Consider the following 21,108-nt stretch of genomic DNA (forward strand, 5'->3'; position numbering starts at 1 on the left):
CACAAAACATTTCCTCTATCACAGTACTTTGACTGTGGAGACTTGGCTGGCACATCCAGTGTGGATGGACTTGTCAATGTGGGGAGAAATAGCTCCTTGTTGTGCAAACACCATCTAGGATGGCTAATAATGTTCACATGAGTGGGCTGCTGAGCCGTCATGATGATGAAGCCACCAGGACCTCCACCTCAGAGGGCCTGGAGGAGGGTGAGGTGGAAGGGGAGACCCTCCTGATTGTCGAGTCTGAGGACCAGGCTTCAGTAGATTTATCACACGACCAGAGCGGGGACTCTCTGAACAGCGACGAAGGTGACGCGTCCTGGATGGAGGAGATGTCCTATTACTGCGAGAAGTGCCAGAAGTGGATTCCAGCAAGTAAGCCTGCCAGTTGTGTTGTGTCTTGCTTGCATTGCTGTGGTGGTTGTTTGCAAGGTGGTTACACTGTCCTTCATACCATTTTTATGGGGCTGCCCTTCTTTAGCTGTATCTCATCCTATGGAGAAGAAAGGCTGTCTTGGCATTGCATGGAGCCCTGCAGCTCCATGCATGGCAGCCTGATACCAGCCGTGTGTGTTAGGCACTTCCATCCATGAACTGTATGGGTGCCTGAAGCTGGCATTCCCTGTAAAAAAATGAGAGTGTCTTCTTTAATTAGAGAACAAGGGTATGACTTCAGAAACATGCACACCCTCACCAGTCTTGCTGCTGGTGTGTTTAGCGAACTTTGGCCAGGCGACTGGGCCTCTCTGCTCACTCAGATAAAGATAATGACCCTTGCTGTAAAGCTCTTCCTGTGGAGGAAAAGGGTTTTGGGATAGTGTTACTTTTTCTTTATTTTTTTTTTCCTGGTCAGTTTGTCACATCTGTGGAGCATATGGCTAAATCTCAGCCTTAATGGTTTCCCAATAATGTAAATGTAATTTAGCTTTCACAGAAGCATGTCCAGCCTGTAGCAGCTAGCTTTGGGAGGCATTTGGAGCAAGCTGCAGAACTTGATCCCTCTGCTACTGCTTGACATAAGATACATGCTGTTAGCAACATGACAGACTAGACTTTACTTCTAAATTCTGGAGTATCAGATCTATTGGATCCAAAAGCTAGATATTGCTAAGCACTGGTTGTTTTTTGTGTTTTGTGGTTTTTTTTAACTTGGGTTTTTTGGAGTTTTTTGTTTTGTTTTTTATTTGTTTGTGGCTAGAAATAGTGAACTCTTCAGGTGGCACCTGCCTTGCAGATATATCAGAGCTGCCTTTTTCACCATTCTAGAATATGCCAAAAGTTACAGTGTAGAAATCTCCTCTAAAGGCATGTTAGTGACTGTTTTGATGTTAATGTAGTGGAACCAGCATTGTACTACTAAGGTAGTATGCAGTTAAAAGGACATATTAACTTGAAATGTATTAATTATTAAAAAAATGGAGTAGAGTTGAAGGTAGCATGAGATAACTCATCTTAGAGCACTTGATTTAACACTCGAGTTGTTTTATTTTACAAAGGTGTTCCTCTCTCATTGCTGTGGAACAAATCCAAAGAGCAGAAAAAGCCAATCACAGAGCAAGAGTAACTAGATACAAGTGTGCAAAGTAAACGAGCTGGAAAAGGGAAATACTGTTCTCTTTGCTAATTGTTCAGTTATGCATATATCAGTTGTCACTTGTGAAAGTCACCAACAAGCTCGGACAAATGATCACTTTTTACATTGAATTGCCATCTAGAAATTCTGTTAATCTACTATTGTAGGGGGGTTTCCCCATCAGACATAGGTGCAACTTTAATCGTTAGATTCTGCAATTCACTACAGAAGCAGAGCATCCATATACTGCAAATTCTTGATCTGGTGTCGCTACACAGTAAAAGAGATGTCATACTTTTAGAGAAAGACCTTACAGGTGTGAATTTTCAGAAAAGCTGTAGTCTTAACTGTTTCCCCATCTTGTGATTTTATTTTTTAGTTTTTCATATTTGTGTAAATTAACCCCTGGTGAGTTTAGAAGTCCTGATTCATATGATCACTTTTGTTCAGCAAACTTATGCAGGGTTAACTTTACACAGCAAAGCAACGTACAAACAGTGTACTGAAATGCTTTGCTGATTGGGACCTAATTCACCAACTGCAATCAAGAAAAAGCGTTTCCTGATAATGTTGGGCCATTCTTTTGGCAGTTGGTCACTGCTGTCTGCTGCAACTGTGAAATGAATCTGCGCCTTCTGTCTCGGCGAGTTCTGATGCTTTCTGGGAACTGTCTGGGTCTCTGGACTCTGGGAAAAATGCAAGAAGTACTTTTCTGCCTGATGTTGTAGGGAATCCAAATCTCCTTTGCAGCATTTTTTCCTATAAAAGGACCAATAAATCTATTTTTGCCTATTCATTTTAGGTCAACTGAGAGAACAGCTCAGCTACCTCAAAGGAGATAACTTTTTCAGATTTACTTGCTCTGATTGTTCAGAAGATGGGAAGGAGCAATTTGAACGGCTGAGATTAACATGGCAACAAGTAAGTGCCAGCAGAACAACCACAGTACTTTCTAAAACTGTTGTTTGTTGTGTATGTGCTACCTAGAAAAGAAGGGTCAGGTATAGGTAACAAAGAAACATATGCATGAACTTCAGAAATTAATTAGCTAAGGTTTCCCTGCATATTAGAACTTGGGCATTTGGCAGGTAAATTGAAAGATAATCATACAAACCACACACTGTTTTTTTCTTTTTTTTTTTTTTTCTTCCTTCCCCTTATGTTGCTCATGAATTCATGGCTTCAGGCAGGTTTGGAAAAGCAAAGTGAATGCAATTTGGCTGCTAGGCTTGAACAATTTTTTGTGTATATGAGCAAATGTAAAACTGGTGAAGTGGCAACATACAAACAGAAAGCTTGCCAGCTCCCTGAATGCAAAGCTCCAACCTGGCTGCTTACTCACTAGCAATAGTCCTTGCTGGAATTTGCTATTTCTGTCACTTGCACACTTGAGCAATCAAAATAATTTGGATTATACAGCAACCAACATATGGGTGGACTGATGCACATCATCTTGCTCTAAGCAAGGCACTGGAGGGGCAGGCAGGCAGTGCTGGCTGCCTCTGCATAAAATGAATTTGATCAAGCAGTAGCTGCTGCTCAGCATTGAGTGTTTCCATATGCTGAGCATTGGGCAGTATGTGCAAGACATCTGTTTGCATGCTTTGGGACAGTAGTGGTGTGCTGTCTCATGATAGATCATTTAAAACACCGGTTGTAACTCCTACAGTGCTTTCCCATGGTGCCCAGTGGAGCCCTGTGCAGGGGAAAGGGTTGGTGTAGCAGTCTGTGCTACACCAGTTTCAGGAAGTTACAGATCTGGAGAGCAAAGGCTGCTAGCATTACGCTCAGGTCTCTTCTGCGTGGCAAAGGGAAAGACAAAATCAAAATAGGTGAGGAAGAAAGTTGACTAGTGAAGAGACTGTCTCCCTAGGCTTATCTGAAGTAGGAAAAATGGAGACAGTGATTTCTGGATTTTTTTCAGAGCATGTGGCCTCAACTGATCCTTATCTTTAGTTATTTGAAAAGACAATTGTTTCTGAAGTCCTGAGGCACTGTCCCACCTGACTTAAAAAAAACACAGAATCCTGGATAAATGGTTATCAGTCTAAGAGGGGTTACAAGGCAGAAATACGGTACAGGGGACATTAAGGCTGTCTGTATTTCCTCATTTTGGCATCTTCAGCAATGCATTCCAGAAGGTTACAGCCCAGTGAAAGGAGACCCATCTCCCTATTAAAAAATACATTTCAGACTTCTCTGACAGTGAAGAATTAAGTCCCTATTGGAAGTGGTATCCAACCGAAGCTGTGTGATTGATGAAGGATGGTCCCAGCCCAGCTGTAGGACTGTAGTTGTATCCAAATGAATTGGGTAAATGTAATTAACAGTTATCACCTAGGATTTACTTACAAAGAGGTGTGATATTTTTCAAACCTGCCCTTTAGTTTAGGCATATAATAGGTCAGACTGAATTTGGTTATGAAGCACATGAATGAGCTGTAAAAGTATTGTCTTTAATGAAGATCACCTGGAGACAAACTTAATTCTTGCACATCCAGAACAATTAGTAGATATCATGTGATTTTACAGAGAGTTTACAGTCTGTTCAGTTTGAAAGGTAACAGTAAGTATCTAGAAAAAACATTGTCACTATGTTTCTGATGGATTAGATAGTGGGATTACTTGTGACCATTTTTTTTGAAACAATTTTCCCTACCTCCACACTACATTCAGATCCCAGTTGTGATATAATTCATTTATACAACCGCTGTAAAAGCTTGTATCTCAGCATAAACCTGCATAATTAGGCAGCTTGTTATTCCCCTGGGATGGAGAAATCTCCGGGAGAATGTGCATCTAACAATAGAAAGACGAGAATGGGCAGCAGGAAAGCAGGAAGAAGATGGATTGCAGCAGTTGCCTGCGAGATGTTGCAAAAATAAGATATTTATGAGGGAGCACAAATCTGCGTGTGTGTGGCGGCTGTGGGGGGCAGTTCAGCCGATGAAACAGAAAAGATTCACTTGTATCAAACGTTTTCTGTTCCAGGTTGTCATGCTGGCAATGTACAATTTGTCTCTGGAAGGAACAGGCCGCAGGGGTACTTTCAGATGGAAAGAAGACATTTGTGCTTTTATTGAGAAACACTGGACTTTCTTATTAGGGAATAGGTAAAGACGTGATGTTTCCCTGAAGGTCTGGTTGGTGAGCCAAAGGAATTAAAACCTGTTACACAAATGGACAAGAATCCTGGTTAATCTGGTGATGTCTCTGTTGGGCCTCACTAGTGAGAAAATTGGAGGATTTAATATTAAGAAGCTGAATGTAGGCATGAGGGGTACTCTTGAAAAAGAGTAAGCATTTCTTAGTGGGGAAAACCAACCCCAAGAATGTCACACGAAAGCAATGCGAATACATATATTTTGGGTTATTTCTTATCTTCCTGTAGGTAGCGTATGAACCTGCAAAGCCTTTGAGTATTTCTAAATAGACACAACGGACGGGCTAGTCCTGATGTCACAGGGCTTTAAAGAAAAAAAAAAGGTTCAGCAAAGTACCATGTTACTTGGCTATGAAGCTTGTATGGACGCAGTTCTCCAAAAAGGAAAATTGTGCCTTGCCTCTTAGCTTGTTTTGGATCTTAATAAAATAGCTTTTACATAGCAGGCATTACAAACCACTGAAATGTTTTTCAGTGTGTGTAAAGAAAGAAGCTGTCAGGGTAAGAACCCTTCTCATAAAGAGCAGCCTTCGTGGCATGATGAGTTGTGTGCTGTATAGACAAATGGTACATGTCAAACCCAAGTCTCACTGTTAATGCATGGGCTACAGAGGCAGGAAAGAAAGTGAGCAAGCCTCCGAAGCTGTAGATTTGATTGACTTCACAGCTGCTTTTCTTCCCCAGGGATTTCTCTGTTGTAAGATCTGGCCTTTCTCCCTAACCAGATTTGCTCTTTGGCTTTGCTTTCGTTGCTTGTCTGTGCCTCCTTGCTCTGTTGTCAGAAATGTTAGTATTTGTCCCCTCTGGAAACCACGGGACCCTGACAGGAAGGCAGCTGATGGCCCATTGTCCCTCGCTCAGGGAGCCATCACCTCCCAGGGTTTGCTGCTGCCTTTTGAGACCTGCCCTGGAAACAGGGCACTCCTTGTCCTGATTAAATTCAGATGAAGTGATTACTGGCCTCAGATGTAGTCTCCCCACTTGCCTGGACAAGTCACTGATGGAGCAGGGACAGCTGAACTGTATGTGTAGTGGTTCAAGGCGTGCCATGCTTTACTTCCTTGGCATATTAAAGCACAGTTTATCCAGACTTACTGTAACGCTCCAGACTCTGATCTGGGGCCCTTGAGTTTAATCCCCCATATTTGAGGGTCAGTATCCCAAGGTACGTAATTGGCAACACTCAGACAGGAGTGAATACCTGTTTGGCCAAGCCTAGCCTGAGTATTGAAGTTTTTGCTGGTGGAGATGTGCAAAGGCAAGAAGGAATCCCAAAATCCTGTGCAAATAAGGGTTTAGAGTTTACACCATGAACCTGATTCTCTAGTAATCAAGGGAGTACCTCAGTTACTGGCTACAGGGGCAGTTTTTTAATATTTCTTCTCACTTCTTCCCTAAATGACATTTTATTTAGTCCTGTGACTGGTTCTTAGAGGAACACAAAGTGCTCAAATGCTCAGCAGAGTACACTGCCCTGCAGAGTGAAAGGCTTAAATGCAGCTCCCTGCCTCCGAGTGGCCAAAAATGTACTTCAAATACAGTTCAGTGAGTGTGGCTGACTGGTATGTTGACTAGTAGGGATCCTCTTCCCCATGCTGCAGGAGAGGTTCTATGGCAGAAAACCCCAAGCAGAGATAGGGCTCCATTATATATTGCATGCATGTGTCTGTGGGACAAGCATACACACTCTGTTACCTTGCCACTTCCTGCAGCTCAGTTGTCCTCGGTGATTTATTTCTCAGACCCCTGACTTTGTTTCTCTGTAGTGCCTGACAAGGCTGCAGCTATGGAGGGCAGAGTGGTCAGATCCCAACCCCCTTTGTGAATTCAGCCTTAGGGATCCCGTCCTACAGCTCTGGGAGCGTGCTTTGCTAAATGAAATCTCAAAGTAGTGAAGGCAGGCATTTAAATTAAGTTTGTCTTTCCTTCTGTGTGAAGTGACACCTTTCTCACTACCTTTCCCTTGTCTCTCCCATCCTGCACACCCAGAGTCCTGTTTGCTGTCTTCAGTAACGGAATATGACTCTGCAGTATCTGCAGGTCAGCAGAGCCATCACTAGGATCCTGTTCCCATTCTCATATTGTCAAATCATTAATGAAGGTAGCAACATCAGCGTTTGAAAGCTGGAAGTTCCAGTGGCAGGGCAGACCTCTCCTCTGTAGGCTCGACGTATGGCAGCTCATTGACAAAAGAAAAATTGAGTCTCGCCATGCTGCATTTGCATGGCATTTATGGAGCATATGTGCACAGCGATTTGAGCATCAAATCCCACCAGTCTCTGTTTGAGAAGAAATTAATTCATCTTTCGCCTCTTAGAGGATGAGGGTGTAGGGAGTACGTCATCCCCCTGCATCAGTGCCAGTGGCAGAAGCACTCTGCCCTTTCCATCTTGGTGGAGGGAGGAGGCTTCAGGATGAATGCATAGCTGGCGAGTGGGGACCTAACACTTGTTTTCCCCTCTCCCACTGTAGGAAAAAGACCTCAACATGGTGGAGCACAGTTGCTGGCTGTCTCTCTGTGGGGAGCCCCTTGTTTTTCCGCTCAGGGGCACAGGAATTTGGAGAACCAGGATGGTGGAAACTGGTTCATAATAAACCCCCAACAATGAAACCTGAAGGAGAGAAGTTGTCTGCATCTGCACTAAAGGCAAAAGGTAACCCTTTTCCCTATGGCCTGTAGGTTCCTAGCTAGGGCCAGAGCTGACAGAACTGGAAGACATGAGAAAAGTTTACTCAAAGCAAAGTGTGTGTACGGACAGTGACAGGGCATGATTTTTTTTTTCTTAGTTTCGCTCTGCTGTAATGCTTGATTTAAGAGGACTATGTTGCATGTGCTGAAGTATGAGAGGCCTGTTATATTTTATTGCCTTTTTGCATTGTGCTAACCGACTTAAAGGCCTTTGAGATTCGTTCATTTTTTTGGTAGCTGAAATCTACAATGTCTTTGCTCCTCTTTACCCTGGGGAAGGTTTTTTAATCTTTTGTCACTGGATGCAAATTCCCTTCTGTGCAGAGGAGCAAGATTGGGCTTTAGTTGTGCATTGGCTTTATGCTACATATCCCAGAGTGAATTTTTTGTATATTTTGAAAATACATCTTCTAAGATTTGTAGTCAATGTGTTCTTCTGACCATATAGTATGTATCCAGTGACTGCAGGAGCTCAGTGGCTGTTAGAATAAGCAAACTACTTCTTTAGCAGCTTCAAAGCCACCTCTGGATCCCATCATTACGGTGGAAGGACTCAGGAAGCGGGTAAGCCGCAATCCAGTCGAATCAGCCATGGAGCTGAAGGAGAAGAGATCCCGCACTCAGGAAGCCAAGGATATTCGGAGAGCCCAGAAGGAGGCAGCCGGCTTCCTGGACCGGAGTACTTCCTCCACTCCCGTTAAATTCACCAGTCGAGGCCGTCGTCCCGATATTGTCCTTGAGAAAGGAGAGGTGATTGACTTCTCCTCCTTGAGCTCTTCAGATCGCACTCCTCTGACAAGCCCTTCTCCTTCCCCATCTCTGGACTTCTCTGCTCCTGGCACTCCAGCCTCACATTCAGCTACTCCCAGCCTTCTCTCAGAAGCAGATCTCATCCCAGATGTCATGCCACCACAGGCTCTGTTTCATGGTAAGAGATGCCATGGTTTTTGTTTAATAATAAGCCATATATAGTTATCAAGGAAGATGTTTAAAAAAAAGAAACTCCCAATGAGCTGCAGCATTTTTTCAAGAAAAGGTGGAAAGTAACTGGTAAAATTCTGTTTGTCTTAGTTGCATGTAAATCTTGATTAGTTTTCCATATTTGTATTGCCAACTTCTGAGGCCAGAAAGAACCACCATTATCGTCTTCTGAGCAATCCTGAATAAACAGTGGGTAGAAGATTTTACCGGGCAACTGTTGCACCACTCAGCATAAGCATTTCACTGCAACGCAGATGACACTGTTAGATAGCAACTCTAATTTTGTTTCGAATGTTTTTAAATGGGAGAAATTTTATTCTCATGATAATGTTCCAGTAGTTTTATAAGTTTGAACATCCCGATTAACAGATGATAAATTTTGGTCAGGTCGCAAAGCAGGGATGCAGGCTGAATGCTCTTAGTTCATTGAGGAGCCAGACCTCAGTCTAATCATGAAAGTAGAGAATAAAGCACTTCTTGATGGAAGGAAGGATAGTCAGGTTCTGTAGAGGGACTAATCCTGTGCCTCTGTAACTCCTAATTGTTCCCTCAGATTAAAGAGAACTTCTCCAGGGTATGCTACCTTAAGATACAGCTCACCAGCTTGACCATTTGATCCCCAGTCTTTAGGAATTTTCAACAACTTAACATTTATCAAAGAGCATGAGCTTGCAGCTCAGGAGTGCTGTATTTTCAGATGTCAAACTGCAGGAGGATTTATTCTGTGTCCTGAAATTGGACTACTTATGGTGTCTCCTGTCCAAAATCAGAAGGTCTAGAAGTATATAGAAAATGGAGTGTGTTGGGTAAACCTGCATTATTTCTCCTTAGTAGAAAAGTCCTGTGCCAACCCTTTTTGCAATGGGGATTTGATGTTTACATTTTTACTGGATTATTTTGATCTGTTGAACAGATGATGAGGAGATGGAAGGGGATGGAGTCATAGACCCAGGAATAGAGTACGTGCCCCCTCCCAGTGGGACAGCTGGTGCTGGCACTGTGATAGCAAGTAGAAAAAAAGTGAAGACAGCCGAGCAGATCAAGCAGGAGGTGGAGAGCGAAGAGGAAAAAAATGAAAGGATGGAAGGTGACGGTGAAGATCCTGAAGAGTCAAATGCATCACTGCAGGTGAGGGGGCGAGACAAGAGGAAGCCACAGCTGGAGAAGGATGCTAAACCCAGAGCTCCCAAGCATACCTCTGTTAGTATCTATGAGGAAAAGCTGCTGCTGAAGAGACTGGAAGCCTGTCCCAATGCCATGAGCATGACCCCAGAGGCTCGGAGGCTGAGGCGCAAGCTGATAGTCAGGCAGGCCAAGAGGGAAAGAGGACTGCCACTCTTTGACTTGGACCAAGTTGTGAATGCTGCACTGCTCTTGGTTGATGGGATTTACGGAGCCAAAGAAGGAGTTGTTTCCAGGTCCCCAGTAGGGCAAGCAACATACAGAACTACTAGCCAGGACTTCAGGATCTTGGACAGATACCAGGTGAGTGTTTCCAAATCTAACTGAGCTTTTGGCACTGGTTATTTTAGAGCTTTTGCTGCAGACAGCAGTATCACCTTGAGGTTATCTGACTCTCAAAGTGAAAAGGATTATGTGAACAAGACTGATTTTGACTTGGGGCTGTGTCCCCACCAATGCTCTCACAAGCCCCTTTCTTCTTGGGACATGCTTATACAGCATAGCTGTCTATCAGTGTCAGCACCACAAATGTCTATGTGTTTGTACTCCAGCCCTGCCCAAACACTGATGGTGGAGGCCTGGAAGTACCCAAATAGGTGTTTGCTCTTTCATGCTATGTGGGAGGGAGATCACTTGCAGCGCTTTTCTGATTGATGTGTGTGGCTCATAGGTTTGGGCCCTAAATCTGAGAGCACAGCAGAGTCCTCTGAGGTGGGACCATCACGCTGTGGGTCCAGTCCATCCTGTCACGTTGAAAGGCCCTTATCCTCCCTCTGTTGGTATGATTCCCCTGTGTTAAGTCACTGACTGATCTTCCTGAAACGTTCTGCATTTTTTTGTGCATATAGACAATGCTGCCGGCCATGAAGGGATATCGACAGCAGACAACAAAGTTTCTGTATCGACTGGTAGGCTCAGAAGACCTGCTGACAGACCACAGTATTGTCAGTCCTTACACATCCCGTGTCCTGAAACCTTACATCAGGTACAGCTGGTCAGAGGTTGAATTTGCTCTTGGCTTGTGAACCAACAGCCCATGGAAAGGACAACTTTCTTGGGCAGTGCTCTTCACTAATCCTTGAAGTACAACCCAGTATACTATGGTAGCCGTAAGAGGATGGTGTTTAATTTAGCTGAGTAGTTAAACTGGCTTTGCATTGGGAAGGGGAATCTCCAAGAGAGGGCAGGGCAGAGAGGGAATCACCTTAGTCATTCAATTCAAGTTGCACTTGCTCTTGGGTCAGAACCCCAATTTCCTTGCTCCTGCTGTAAGGAGAGGCTGGCTTGGTATGCTGTGAATCCGGGAAGTGTCCTGGCCTCTGGCACAAGGGTGTTTTTGCTGAGCTGGGTGCTGCTTTCCTGCATGAATAGAAGACTGTTCTTTTGTTCCAAGTTGAGCATGTCAGAAAATATTTCATGGGCAGTACCCATTCAGCTGCCATGGCAGTTATTGTTGCTCACTCGCCTTTTGTGTTTGCTTTTCATGTTACTGGCAGACGCGATTATGAGACAAAGCCCCCAAAACTTAGGCTGCTGGCAGAAATCCGGGCGTATCCACACAGGAATGATTTCAACTGGAAGGCTGAGCCAGAAGCACCCATTGATTACTGCTATGTTCGCCCTAATCACATCCCCACTATAAACTCCATGTGCCACGAATTCTTCTGGCCTGGTAAGATTCTTTCAGTGCTTGGTTTTCTAAGAAGGAAGTGGTTTTGTTCAGAAAAAAGTATTCTTGGGCCAAATTTTTCTTCAGTTGGTGTCTGGCTCGGTTCTTAGAAAACCATTATCTGATGTCATAGGAATGCAGTTGAGATGGAGACATGGGTTTGGTGTCTTTGTCTTTTGAGATCATTTAGAACTGGGCAATTAGGCCCTAATTAGCACAGCACTTAAAGAGATAGGTTATTTTGGGTAACACCATTGATGCCAATAGAAGTAGTCAGTTACTAAAATTAAGCATCCAGTGAAACGTTTTGCGGAATCTGGGGTGAAGTAAACAGTTTTATACCAGAGATCTACTGCTTACTAGCTTAAGAAAGTTTCTTCCTAGCAGCCATAAGCTGTATATGTTGGAGTGAAATTTGGGAATTGCACTTACAACTGCAAGCTTCACTGTGGTGTCCTTTATTTCTTCAAGCCTCAGTATTTGCAAGGTATGGGAAAGCTTGGGTATCAATTTTTATGTGTCATTTCTTGAATTCTATGCTCTTTGGGACAGTGAGGGCAGTTAGGAGGCTGTAGTCTCTAGTTCTTCTAAAATAATAATAGTGACGTTCTTCTACTGCATGGATCAGCTTCTGATGAGCAAACAACCTGGCAGACTAATTTAGAAAAGCCCAGTACAAACAGTACACACCTTTTTTCCAAGTAACTGCTTTACATTTTGATCTGCAGATAGTGATTCAACAGGGTTTGTAGTTCAGCAGTGCTTATATGCTGCAGTCAGGATCGCAGCTCTTTGTGCTACTTATTGTCCAAATTGTACAATTCGTGGGGAGATAATGTGGCATACCTTCTCTTTCACAAGCTGTTTTGGAGCTCATGAGAGACACTTGCAATCCCAGCAGAGGCTGAACTCCTTTGTCATAGTCTCTCCTCTTCTGAAAATGCATTTGAAGTTTTGGCCAAGTTGGGTCCCACCTTCATTAAGTTCTTCAGGACTCACCCTGTTTTATTTAACATAAGGAGCGTGGGTGTGTTCCACCTGACTGTGAACTGTTCATCATTAAATCAGAAAGCTGACACTCCCATCGGTCTCCAAACAGGAATCAAAATCTCTTCCATGGTGCAAATTTTCTGAAGCTAGGATTATACAATCTATGGCACCTTGGTTCTGTTTTAGCAGGAGAGGTAAGGGAGGTGGTGATACTTCAGGAGATAAAGCATAGTCTCTTTGTGGATGTGAGGGGTTTAGCTTCACAATAGGCTGGTACAGTTGGGGAGGGGCTGGGATATGCAGCTGGAAGAGCATAAATAAGATAGCAGTGTTGTTCAGAGAAACAGCTGTAATTCCACCTAAGTTTAGGCATACGAAGCCTGTGTGCTTGGGGGATGCTATTATCAGTAAATGACGTCTTAGGTGTGCTCAGTTGCCTTCTACTAGTGATGCTCTCATTGAGTTCTTCAGTTTTAGGCACTTCACCGGGTGGGGTGAGCCCAGGCCGTAGTTCTTCCACCTCTCCATATCCTTCCCATCAGACCTCTTCTTGTTTCTCACAACGCAGAAACAAGTTTGCAGGTAGTTACCGCAAATGAGCTGATGTGAAGCAAGATTCCCCATTGTTGTCTCTCACGATATCTTGTGCCTTCATGTCCTAACGGGAAACATCTCCCCAGCAGACGAGTGGTAAACCATACTGAGCTAAGCGTCTTCCTACAGGAATAACTGCGTGCTGAGAGGACGGCACCATTTCATAGACACCAGTGTGCTCAGGGCAATGTAGCGTTCCTGTACAGACACGCTGTAAGGCACTTCACAGTCAATTGCAGCCTTGAGATAATTAACACGGCTCCCTATTGCCAATCAATTCCTCCCACGTCTTACTCCACCCAGCTTACTCTAGAGCAAGAAAATAATTCACCCGCTTATTTGTGCCTGGTGCCTTATGAAGTCTTGCATCTCATTAAGAGTGATAAACATTACTGGAAAACATACTCTGCTATTTTGTTATCCCACATTCCAAATATATCCGTGATTGCCAATTTGAGGCCGAAACTAACATTTATGGCACAGCTCTGCTATGTCTTGCACCTCATTTAGGGCCTGTCCACACAAATTACCAAGCAGTCTTCTGTGCTATGAACTGCACTGCTTGGCCCTAACATGCTGTGTGGATCCTCTTAGGCTGCAGCAGCGATGTGCTTAGGCAAGGTAACAAACTCCCCTCAGAAGTCACCAGCTTCAGGCGTTTCTGTCCAGCCTCTGACTCACAGAAGCACCACTGCCTGAGAGGCTGCTTCATGCCCCAGATTAGAAGGTTTGCACGCTAAAAGTAAATGTTTTGATAGCATTGAAAGCTGTGGTCAGGTTCACAGTGCAGCTCCACAAACAGCTGAGTATGCACAACACAGGAAGCAGCAGAAGCTCAAGGCCAGGTGGAGAAAAGAGATAGGAACCTTAGGCAGGTAATGCTACCAAAGCTGAAGCCCAGTTTCATGTCTGCTGCATCTGGAGAGAGTTTGCAGGAAGAACGGGATGGTTCACCCAGTCTGTCAGGCTGATACACTCTAAACTGCCCCCCTTTGCTTGTCTGCAGGCAGGTCCTTGGCATTTGCCGACTGGGATAGGAATGGTGTACACCAACCTCGTGCTGGCCCAGCCCAGGTGAAATGAAGAAGCAAACCCTTATCCATTAACATTACTGTAGACCTTAGGAAACCCGGGCAAGGGGCACAAACTTACTAGGACCCAATCCAGCAAACATTTGCACATGCAAGTATCTTTATCCACGTGCATATTTAGAACTGGGTCCTTAGCAGAGTCTGCTGATATGGCTCAGAATACAAACCAAGGAAAGATTAGTTGGGTGCTGATATCACGTGATTTTTTTTTTAAATCATTGTGTTTTAGAGAACGTGCTTTTTGAGTTTTAGCTTCATCCTCAAGTCATTTGGGAGGAAATCAGTTTTGTTAATTTCTCTGTGCAAGCATCCCCACTAGTCAGCACTACTAGTTTTGTCTGTGTGTTTGGTTAAGGTGTCTCTCGATCTCAGAGCTTTGAAATAAAGGTAAAAGTGAGTGTTTCTAAAAGGCCTTAAAACTCTGTATTTCCGTGCCAATATGACTCCTTTAGTTTGATTTGCAATGCTTTCAGCTGCTGTTTCTCTCTTTTTTCATAGGAATTGATTTGTCCGAATGCCTGCAGTATCCAGACTTCAGCGTTGTCGTCCTTTACAAGAAAGTTATTATTGCCTTTGGCTTTATGGTGCCAGACGTGAAATACAATGAAGCTTACATCTCTTTCCTGTTAGTTCACCCCGAGTGGAGAAGAGCTGGGATTGCGACCTTCATGATTTACCATCTTATCCAGGTAATGAAAAAAATCCCATGTCTCTTCTAAAGAACTAGCTCTCCCTTCTTCCTGGTGTGCACACGTGCAAATATTAGAAAGTGGGTAGCGTTGTGTTCCTGCTTTGTGTCTCTTTCCCCTTGCCCTTTCTTTGCTTACACACCTGCACACATTGTCCACTGTCAGCAGCCCGTGTGAACATTTATGGTGGGAAATCACTTCAAAAGCATAAACTAAAATGTATAATAACCCTACTGGACAGGTCCTCAGAATTAACAAGGTGCTGTAGACTTTGACTGTCTTGGGATTAATCTTGTGTTCTTTGGTGGTCAATAGCTCACATAACAGTAATACCGTAAATTTGGGGTTTAGAGGAGAAAATGAGATAATAGTGGGGAGGTTCAGTTAGAATCTATTGCAGCTTTCTTGGCTACACCTGGGGGTTTATTCCCTGACCAGGGCCGTTGCATTAAATCACTTACTGATCTTTATCATTCTCTTTCACTTTTAATACTCTGGTTCAAATCCAGCTGAGTTGAAGATAAAGAATAAGTGTTTGCAACCTCATTCAAATTTGTTCAAACTAGCTTGTACTGGGCTTTGTTCCACAGGGACACTTGTGAAAATTAATCTGAGCTAACTAAACGGGTGGTATTAAAGTAGTTAAACTTCATTGAATCTCTGAATGAATACTGTTATTCAGGTGGCCTTAATTCCATTCACTTTCTTGAATTAAATTGCAGGAAAGCCAGTTTAATTTTGAGTAAGGATGCAGACAGATGTCCTTTTCAGAGCCCAGCTGTGACTCTTTGGGGCCCACAGTTTTACCACTCCCTGAACTCTCTTGGCAGAGCTGCCGATGTGAAACATTTCTTAACTTGTTTTAGTCAAGATGAGCTACACTAGCAAAAACTCACCATTGAAACTCTTTTTCCTCATACTCATTTGGCTGAAGAGAGGTAGGGAGTGCTGGCAGAGCCTTGGGAACAGTGATCTGTACCTTGGAAAAGCAGTTTCCACTGAGGGTAGCTCTTCTGGGCCACCCGAGGGTAACTCTTCTGCCTACACAGCTCTCTGCAGCGTCCACCTCTCTTTGCTCTATGTGTTGACACAGGCCACTAACCAATCTACTTTAAATTCACCCCTTACATTTCCCAAGCGTCTCTGTGTAAAGTGTTTAAGTAAATTGCCGTCAACGGTAGTCTGTTGATGTGAGATGTCAACACCTAGTGAGAACAGGCATGAGCAATGCGCCAAGGTTTGCAGGGATCCAGCAGCGGGACTCATGTCTCTCCAGCAGAGTTGGGATGTGTTGGCAAGTCAGCTGTAGAAAATCATCACAGCTTTTTGTAGGCAGTATTACAGCCAATTAACCTAATTCTGCTTGCAGGTAGACTAGCATAAAATTATCACATTGAGGAGAGCCAGGCACGTTTGAGGCTGATTAGGCTTGCTAGCAATGAGAGATCACCAGTGTATTGTCAGCTCATGTGGATTTATTTTTCCATTGCTGAGTGTCTGTCAGCGGTAGAAGGCATTTAGTCATGGAAGAGAAGAAATGGTGGTTGTGACCTTCTGTTCCTCAATCGCCAGATTGTATGTGCTGCTTTGCAGCCTGCTTGGGCTGACACCAGGGTCTGCTCTCTGTAGCTAGAGCCACTTTCATACACTGTTTGGATTAAGGGTAATTCTCTGTCTCTTGGATCAGTGTGCTGAGTTTGGGGATGGATTCTTGGGAACAGCATAATCTAAGAGAAAATGTGGTGATGCAAATGATGCCTTGATGATGGGTTTGTTTTCAGAAGTTACCTTCTAATGCATCCGGCCCAGAGGACCAAAAAGCATCTTCTTAATATCTCATTCCAAATTCCTTTTCCCAGAAATGAACCCAGATTATTTTACTTTTTTTTTCTTAAATCCCTGTGAGAGTTTTCCATGTGAATAATCTACCATGGAAATTTCCTAAAGGGTGTTACTGTTCCCACTTAGAGTTACAATACGTTCAATATAAATAGAATGCTATTAAAACACTAGATGAAAGCAGGAAAAAATTATTATATCGGCATCTTTATCAGAGAACTGCTGGTTAGAATAATCTGGCATCTTTAAGGTAACTTCAGCCATTTGCTGTCTGAACTGAATTCCCTGCTTTCGCAGGAGGCGAGTGCTGTGCCCTGAAGGATGGGAGAGGAGCTGGGTGGGATAGACAGGAATTCCAGCGTGACAGCCCAGAGGTGCGCTGGGGCTGCTCGCGCGGTCCTGCAGAACTCAGCTCTGTTTGCTGACGGGGAGGAGCACGGTGCCTGATCCTCTGGCATGTTTTATCTTTTCTTCAGGCCATTGTTAATAAGTATTTGAGGTCAGTGCTGTACACCGAGATTATTTTTAATTAACAATTACTTAGCAATTGACAATAGAAAGCTGACAAATTATAATCCAAAACCTGCTTTCATTGTCAGAGAGTCCACGTTTCCCAGAAACAAAGGCTCAGAGGAACAGCAGTGTTCCCTTCGCCTCTCAGCTGTTGCTATGTGTGGTAACTTCTGTGTCGAGGCCTGCGATTTTCTCACATTTCCTCAGTAACTTGAATACCTGAACTGATGAATCTCTTCACCTCCGCATTCCCCCAGAGGCTGTCTCATTCTCTTGCTGTGATACTTTTTTTTTCCCCCTCCCTTGGCAGACCTGCATGGGCAAAGACGTAACCCTTCACGTCTCTGCAAGCAACCCTGCTATGCTGCTCTACCAAAAGTTTGGATTTAAGACTGAAGAATACATTTTGGATTTTTACGACAAATATTATCCCTTGGACAGCAAGGAGTGCAAGCACGCATTCTTTCTCAGGCTGCGGCGCTGATCCGTCGGAGCTGTCTGGGGGTCTGCGAAAAGCCCAATCTGTCAAGCAAAGAACTACCACAGCTTTCAGCGGAGGACGTTGGCTGCCACATGAGAGCTGGAACACACCAATGCCTTTATCCCTAGGACTTCGAATGTCGACAGTACTATGTTGTGTGCTGAAACTGCAATCCAAGAGAATTGATTCCTACACTCCAAGGGGAGAGGCCTGGAAATGCCAACTGGGACATGCTGAAACCACTGGAAGACTGAAGTTCTTCATGGGGAGGTTTCCTGCCACTGTTACTTTGGAGAGACTCAATGACAAACAAAAAAACCAACCCCAAACAGAAAAATACTTGTCACTTCAGAGTGGCCCCATGGATTTCAAGTTTTGAAATCTATCTAAAAAAAGTTGCAAATTTTTTGTTTCTGTTTTTGTTTATGGGAAATGAACATCTAAACTTAAATCATCCACAGTGTTTCTGTGATTTGATTGCTTTGTTAGGAACCGTGTCTTGAATCTGTGAAGGGAAATAAGATATTGGTGCATCTAGCTGGATGATAAGATTAGGAGAGCTACACATGCCAGAACAGCAATACTGGACTCATGTTTTAGGAATAACGAAGAGCGTGTGAACTCACGTGATCCCGAATTCCCAGCTCAGAGGAAATGAGCATTCCCTCCTTCCCTACTGCCTTCCTTTCCCCTCGTTGACCCTGTGCTCAATGTGAAGTTCTTGTAGTGCGCAGTGTTTTGTGCACAGTGTTTTGTGTTCAGGAACAAGATGTCAAGCGGGTTTGTAGCTAGGTGAGGTAGGACACAACAGCTGCCAAACTAGCTCTTTGAAATCTTACAACCTATCTGCCCGTTGTTGATGCTGCAGATCAGCCCTTTGGGCACACCTCTAACCACAGAGCCAGCCTCGCAGGCTCCAGCATCCACCTCCTCCTGCTACAGACACTCTGGCTAGAAGAAACCCAGAACAAAAGTCAGTGATGATGTTTGAAATGCAGGCTCTGGTTTATAGAAGCAATCTGTTTGCAGCTTGGAGGGAGGAGAGGGTAGAGGTGGGCCAGTTCCAGTTCTTTAGGCTGTGATTTCATGGCTCTAAGTGTAAGTAAAGAGGAGAGCAAAGAATAAAAAAATAACCAGAATTAAAAAAAATACAGACCCCAAACAGTTTCTATGGTAGTGAGGTCTTGTCCTTTTACACAGTTTAGCAGCTTCTCTCTCTCCCTGACTTTATTGCAGATGAACAGTAAGCTGGCAGTTTGCTCTGCTGCCTGACCGAAGGTCAGTCCGTGCATTTTAAATACGAATCCCATCCGCTGTGCTCTTACTTTCACATCAAGCCCCATAGAGAGCTACACAACAAATGTGACTTCTTTGTTCTTAATCCACTGTGTATACCTGTTGGGTACCTGGTTATAGTAGTAGTTGCCTTAATGGAGTCTTCATTTTGGTAACAGCAGAGAGATGGGCACAGAGTATGTTTTTGTGTAGCCAATATGCATTGTCACCAAAACAAAAACAGTGTTAGTGGGAGGGAAAAAGAACCCATCCAAATGTTCTGTGCCCTAACATCCATGCACATTTCCGCCTGCTTTATGACTACATGAAAATGTTTAATGTTACTGATGTTATGAGTTAGCTGTACTTGGAAAGAAAAAAACTGTCTTTATGAATGGAATTAAAGCCCTTCCCTTGGAAAAGCCTGCCTGTAGTCATACTGTTTGTTAAGCTGTCCCTCCATCATCTTATTTCATTGAAATCTAGCAAACCTGAGTATGGCCGATAGAGGATACAAAGCATGTGTGTGGGCAGTGGAGCAAGGCAAGAAACTCCTTATTTCTCTACTGGGGATCCACACAGAGGCTACACACATGCAGGCTCTAGCAGGCTCTTTCCTTGCCAGCCAGAATCAGGAGATAAAAGACAGTCTGAAGAAGATGACCAGCTCTGCATCATGTTCTCAAAGGTGACCGTGAAGATTTTCAGCTTCTTGTTCTGTGCTTATGCCTCTGTGGCTTTGTCCCTGAGAGGGACCAACGGCATGAGGTTCAACAAGAACAAGTGCCAGGTCTTACACTCCGTCCACAACAACCCCATGCAGCTCTACAGGCTGGGGGAAGAGTGGTTAGAAAGTGGCCCGGAGGAAAGAGACCTGGGGGTGCTGATCGACAGCCGGCTAAACATGAGCCAGCAGTGTGCCCAGGTGGCCAAGAAGGCCAATGGCATCCTGGCCTCTATTAGGAATAGTGTAGCCAGCCGGTCTAGGGAAGTGATCGTCCCTCTGTACTCGGCACTGGTGAGGCCGCACCTTGAATACTGTGTCCAGTTCTGGGCCCCGCACTTCAAGAAAGATGTTGAGGTGTTGGAGCGAGTCCAGAGGAGGGCGACCAAGCTGGTGAAGGGTCTGGAGGGTCTGACCTACGAGGAACGGCTGAGGGAGCTGGGGTTGTTTAGCCTGGAGAAGAGGAGGCTCAGAGGTGACCTTATTGCCGTCTACAGCTACCTGAAGGGAGGCTGTAGTGAAGTGGGAGTTGGCCTCTTCTCACGGGCAGCTAGCGATAGGACAAGAGGACACAGCTAGCGATAGGACAAGAGGACACAGCCTCAAGCTTCGCCAGGGGAGGTTCAGGTTGGACATTAGGAAGAATTTCTGCTCAGAAAGGGTCATTAGACATTGGAACGGGCTGCCCAGGGAGGTGGTGGAGTCACCATCTCTGGACGTGTTTAAGAAAAGACTGGACATGGCACTTAGTGCCATGGTCTAGTTGACATGGTGGTGTCAGGGCAATGGTTGGACTCGATGATCCCAGAGGTCTCTTCCAACCTGATTGATTCTGTGATTGTGTGATTCTATGTCAAGTGAAGAAGGTGTTAGAACAGCTTGGGGATTCATGCTGTGCTGCAGACTGCTTGTTTTATCCAGGTGGTTCATTTACCCCCAGATCTTCAAAGGCGATGAAGTGCATCTCAGCCATTTTGGATCTGTCTGTCACCTGGAAAAGTAGAAATACCAACATTTGCCTTCTTCAGGGAGACTGATAAGAATGACCTCATTAAAGGTTACAGAGGGTGGAGATCAATATCGCTGTTCTGCAGGCTGCAGAAGCACAAAATCTCTTTGCAACTTTACAGGTCCACCAGCATTTATGTGGACATGGCTTGTTTCTTGCTAATTTGCCCATCTTTCTTGGAAAATCAGCCAATTAACTGCTATACCTATTATATCCAACACTCCTGGGACTCTAGGCTTAAATTTTGATCCCTCGTTATCTTACGTGGAGAACACTCCACACCCTGTTCCTTAATGCTGCCTGTGAAAATGTGGGATGGCTTTGAACTGCTTACCATGATCCTTCCCTGTTGATCCTAATGGCTTTGGTGAGAACAGGGTGCAAGCGTGGCTGGCTCGAGGATCACTTTGCTGATAGTCTGGGTGAAGATGAATAGCCGTGACCCAAGAAGACCTTTCTGACTGGCAAAGGATCCCAGCAAACCAGATCTGAAGGACACTGGTGAAACCTGTGGTATCTGTGCATTATTTCCTCTCAGCAACTCAAGCTGTCTGTAAAAGACAGTTTCTTTTACTCTGCTGGCTATATGGGTGAGCACAGAGCACTGAGGCACTGTTCCGTGAGCAGGAATTCACCCCCCACTCTC

The 21,108-nt window shown here is 44.4% G+C and overlaps 1 protein-coding gene across 2 annotated transcripts; it reads left to right on the top strand.

The window, feature by feature from the left end:
- Positions 1–110: 110 nt before the first annotated feature.
- KAT14 (lysine acetyltransferase 14) lies at positions 111–19,151 on the top strand. Of its 2 annotated transcripts, none has more exons than XM_068416754.1 (10): positions 111–375; positions 2,376–2,494; positions 4,565–4,686; positions 7,209–7,390; positions 7,934–8,353; positions 9,320–9,891; positions 10,437–10,573; positions 11,085–11,260; positions 14,431–14,621; positions 17,284–19,151. In XM_068416754.1, the coding sequence occupies exons 1-10, from the start codon at positions 120–122 to the stop codon at positions 17,455–17,457; spliced, it is 2,349 nt and encodes a 782-aa protein (XP_068272855.1). In that variant the 5' UTR covers positions 111–119; the 3' UTR covers positions 17,458–19,151. The 2 variants fall into 2 exon arrangements, with proteins under 2 accessions (XP_068272855.1, XP_068272862.1); XM_068416761.1 differs by having other exon boundaries at positions 7,937–8,353.
- Positions 19,152–21,108: the final 1,957 nt, after the last annotated feature.

This window comes from Nyctibius grandis, chromosome 1, assembly GCF_013368605.1.
Source record: "Nyctibius grandis isolate bNycGra1 chromosome 1, bNycGra1.pri, whole genome shotgun sequence".
Lineage (NCBI taxonomy): Eukaryota > Metazoa > Chordata > Aves > Nyctibiiformes > Nyctibiidae > Nyctibius > Nyctibius grandis.

Excerpts from the sequence above, each read along its gene's own strand:
- KAT14 (XM_068416754.1), top strand. The coding sequence starts at position 120 with ATGGCTAATAATGTTCACATGAGTGGGCTGCTGAGCCGTCATGATGAT. Across the intron at positions 376-2,375 it reads CCAGAAGTGGATTCCAGCAA|GTCAACTGAGAGAACAGCTC; the intron begins GTAAGCCTGCCA and ends TATTCATTTTAG. Across the intron at positions 11,261-14,430 it reads CCACGAATTCTTCTGGCCTG|GAATTGATTTGTCCGAATGC; the intron begins GTAAGATTCTTT and ends CTTTTTTCATAG.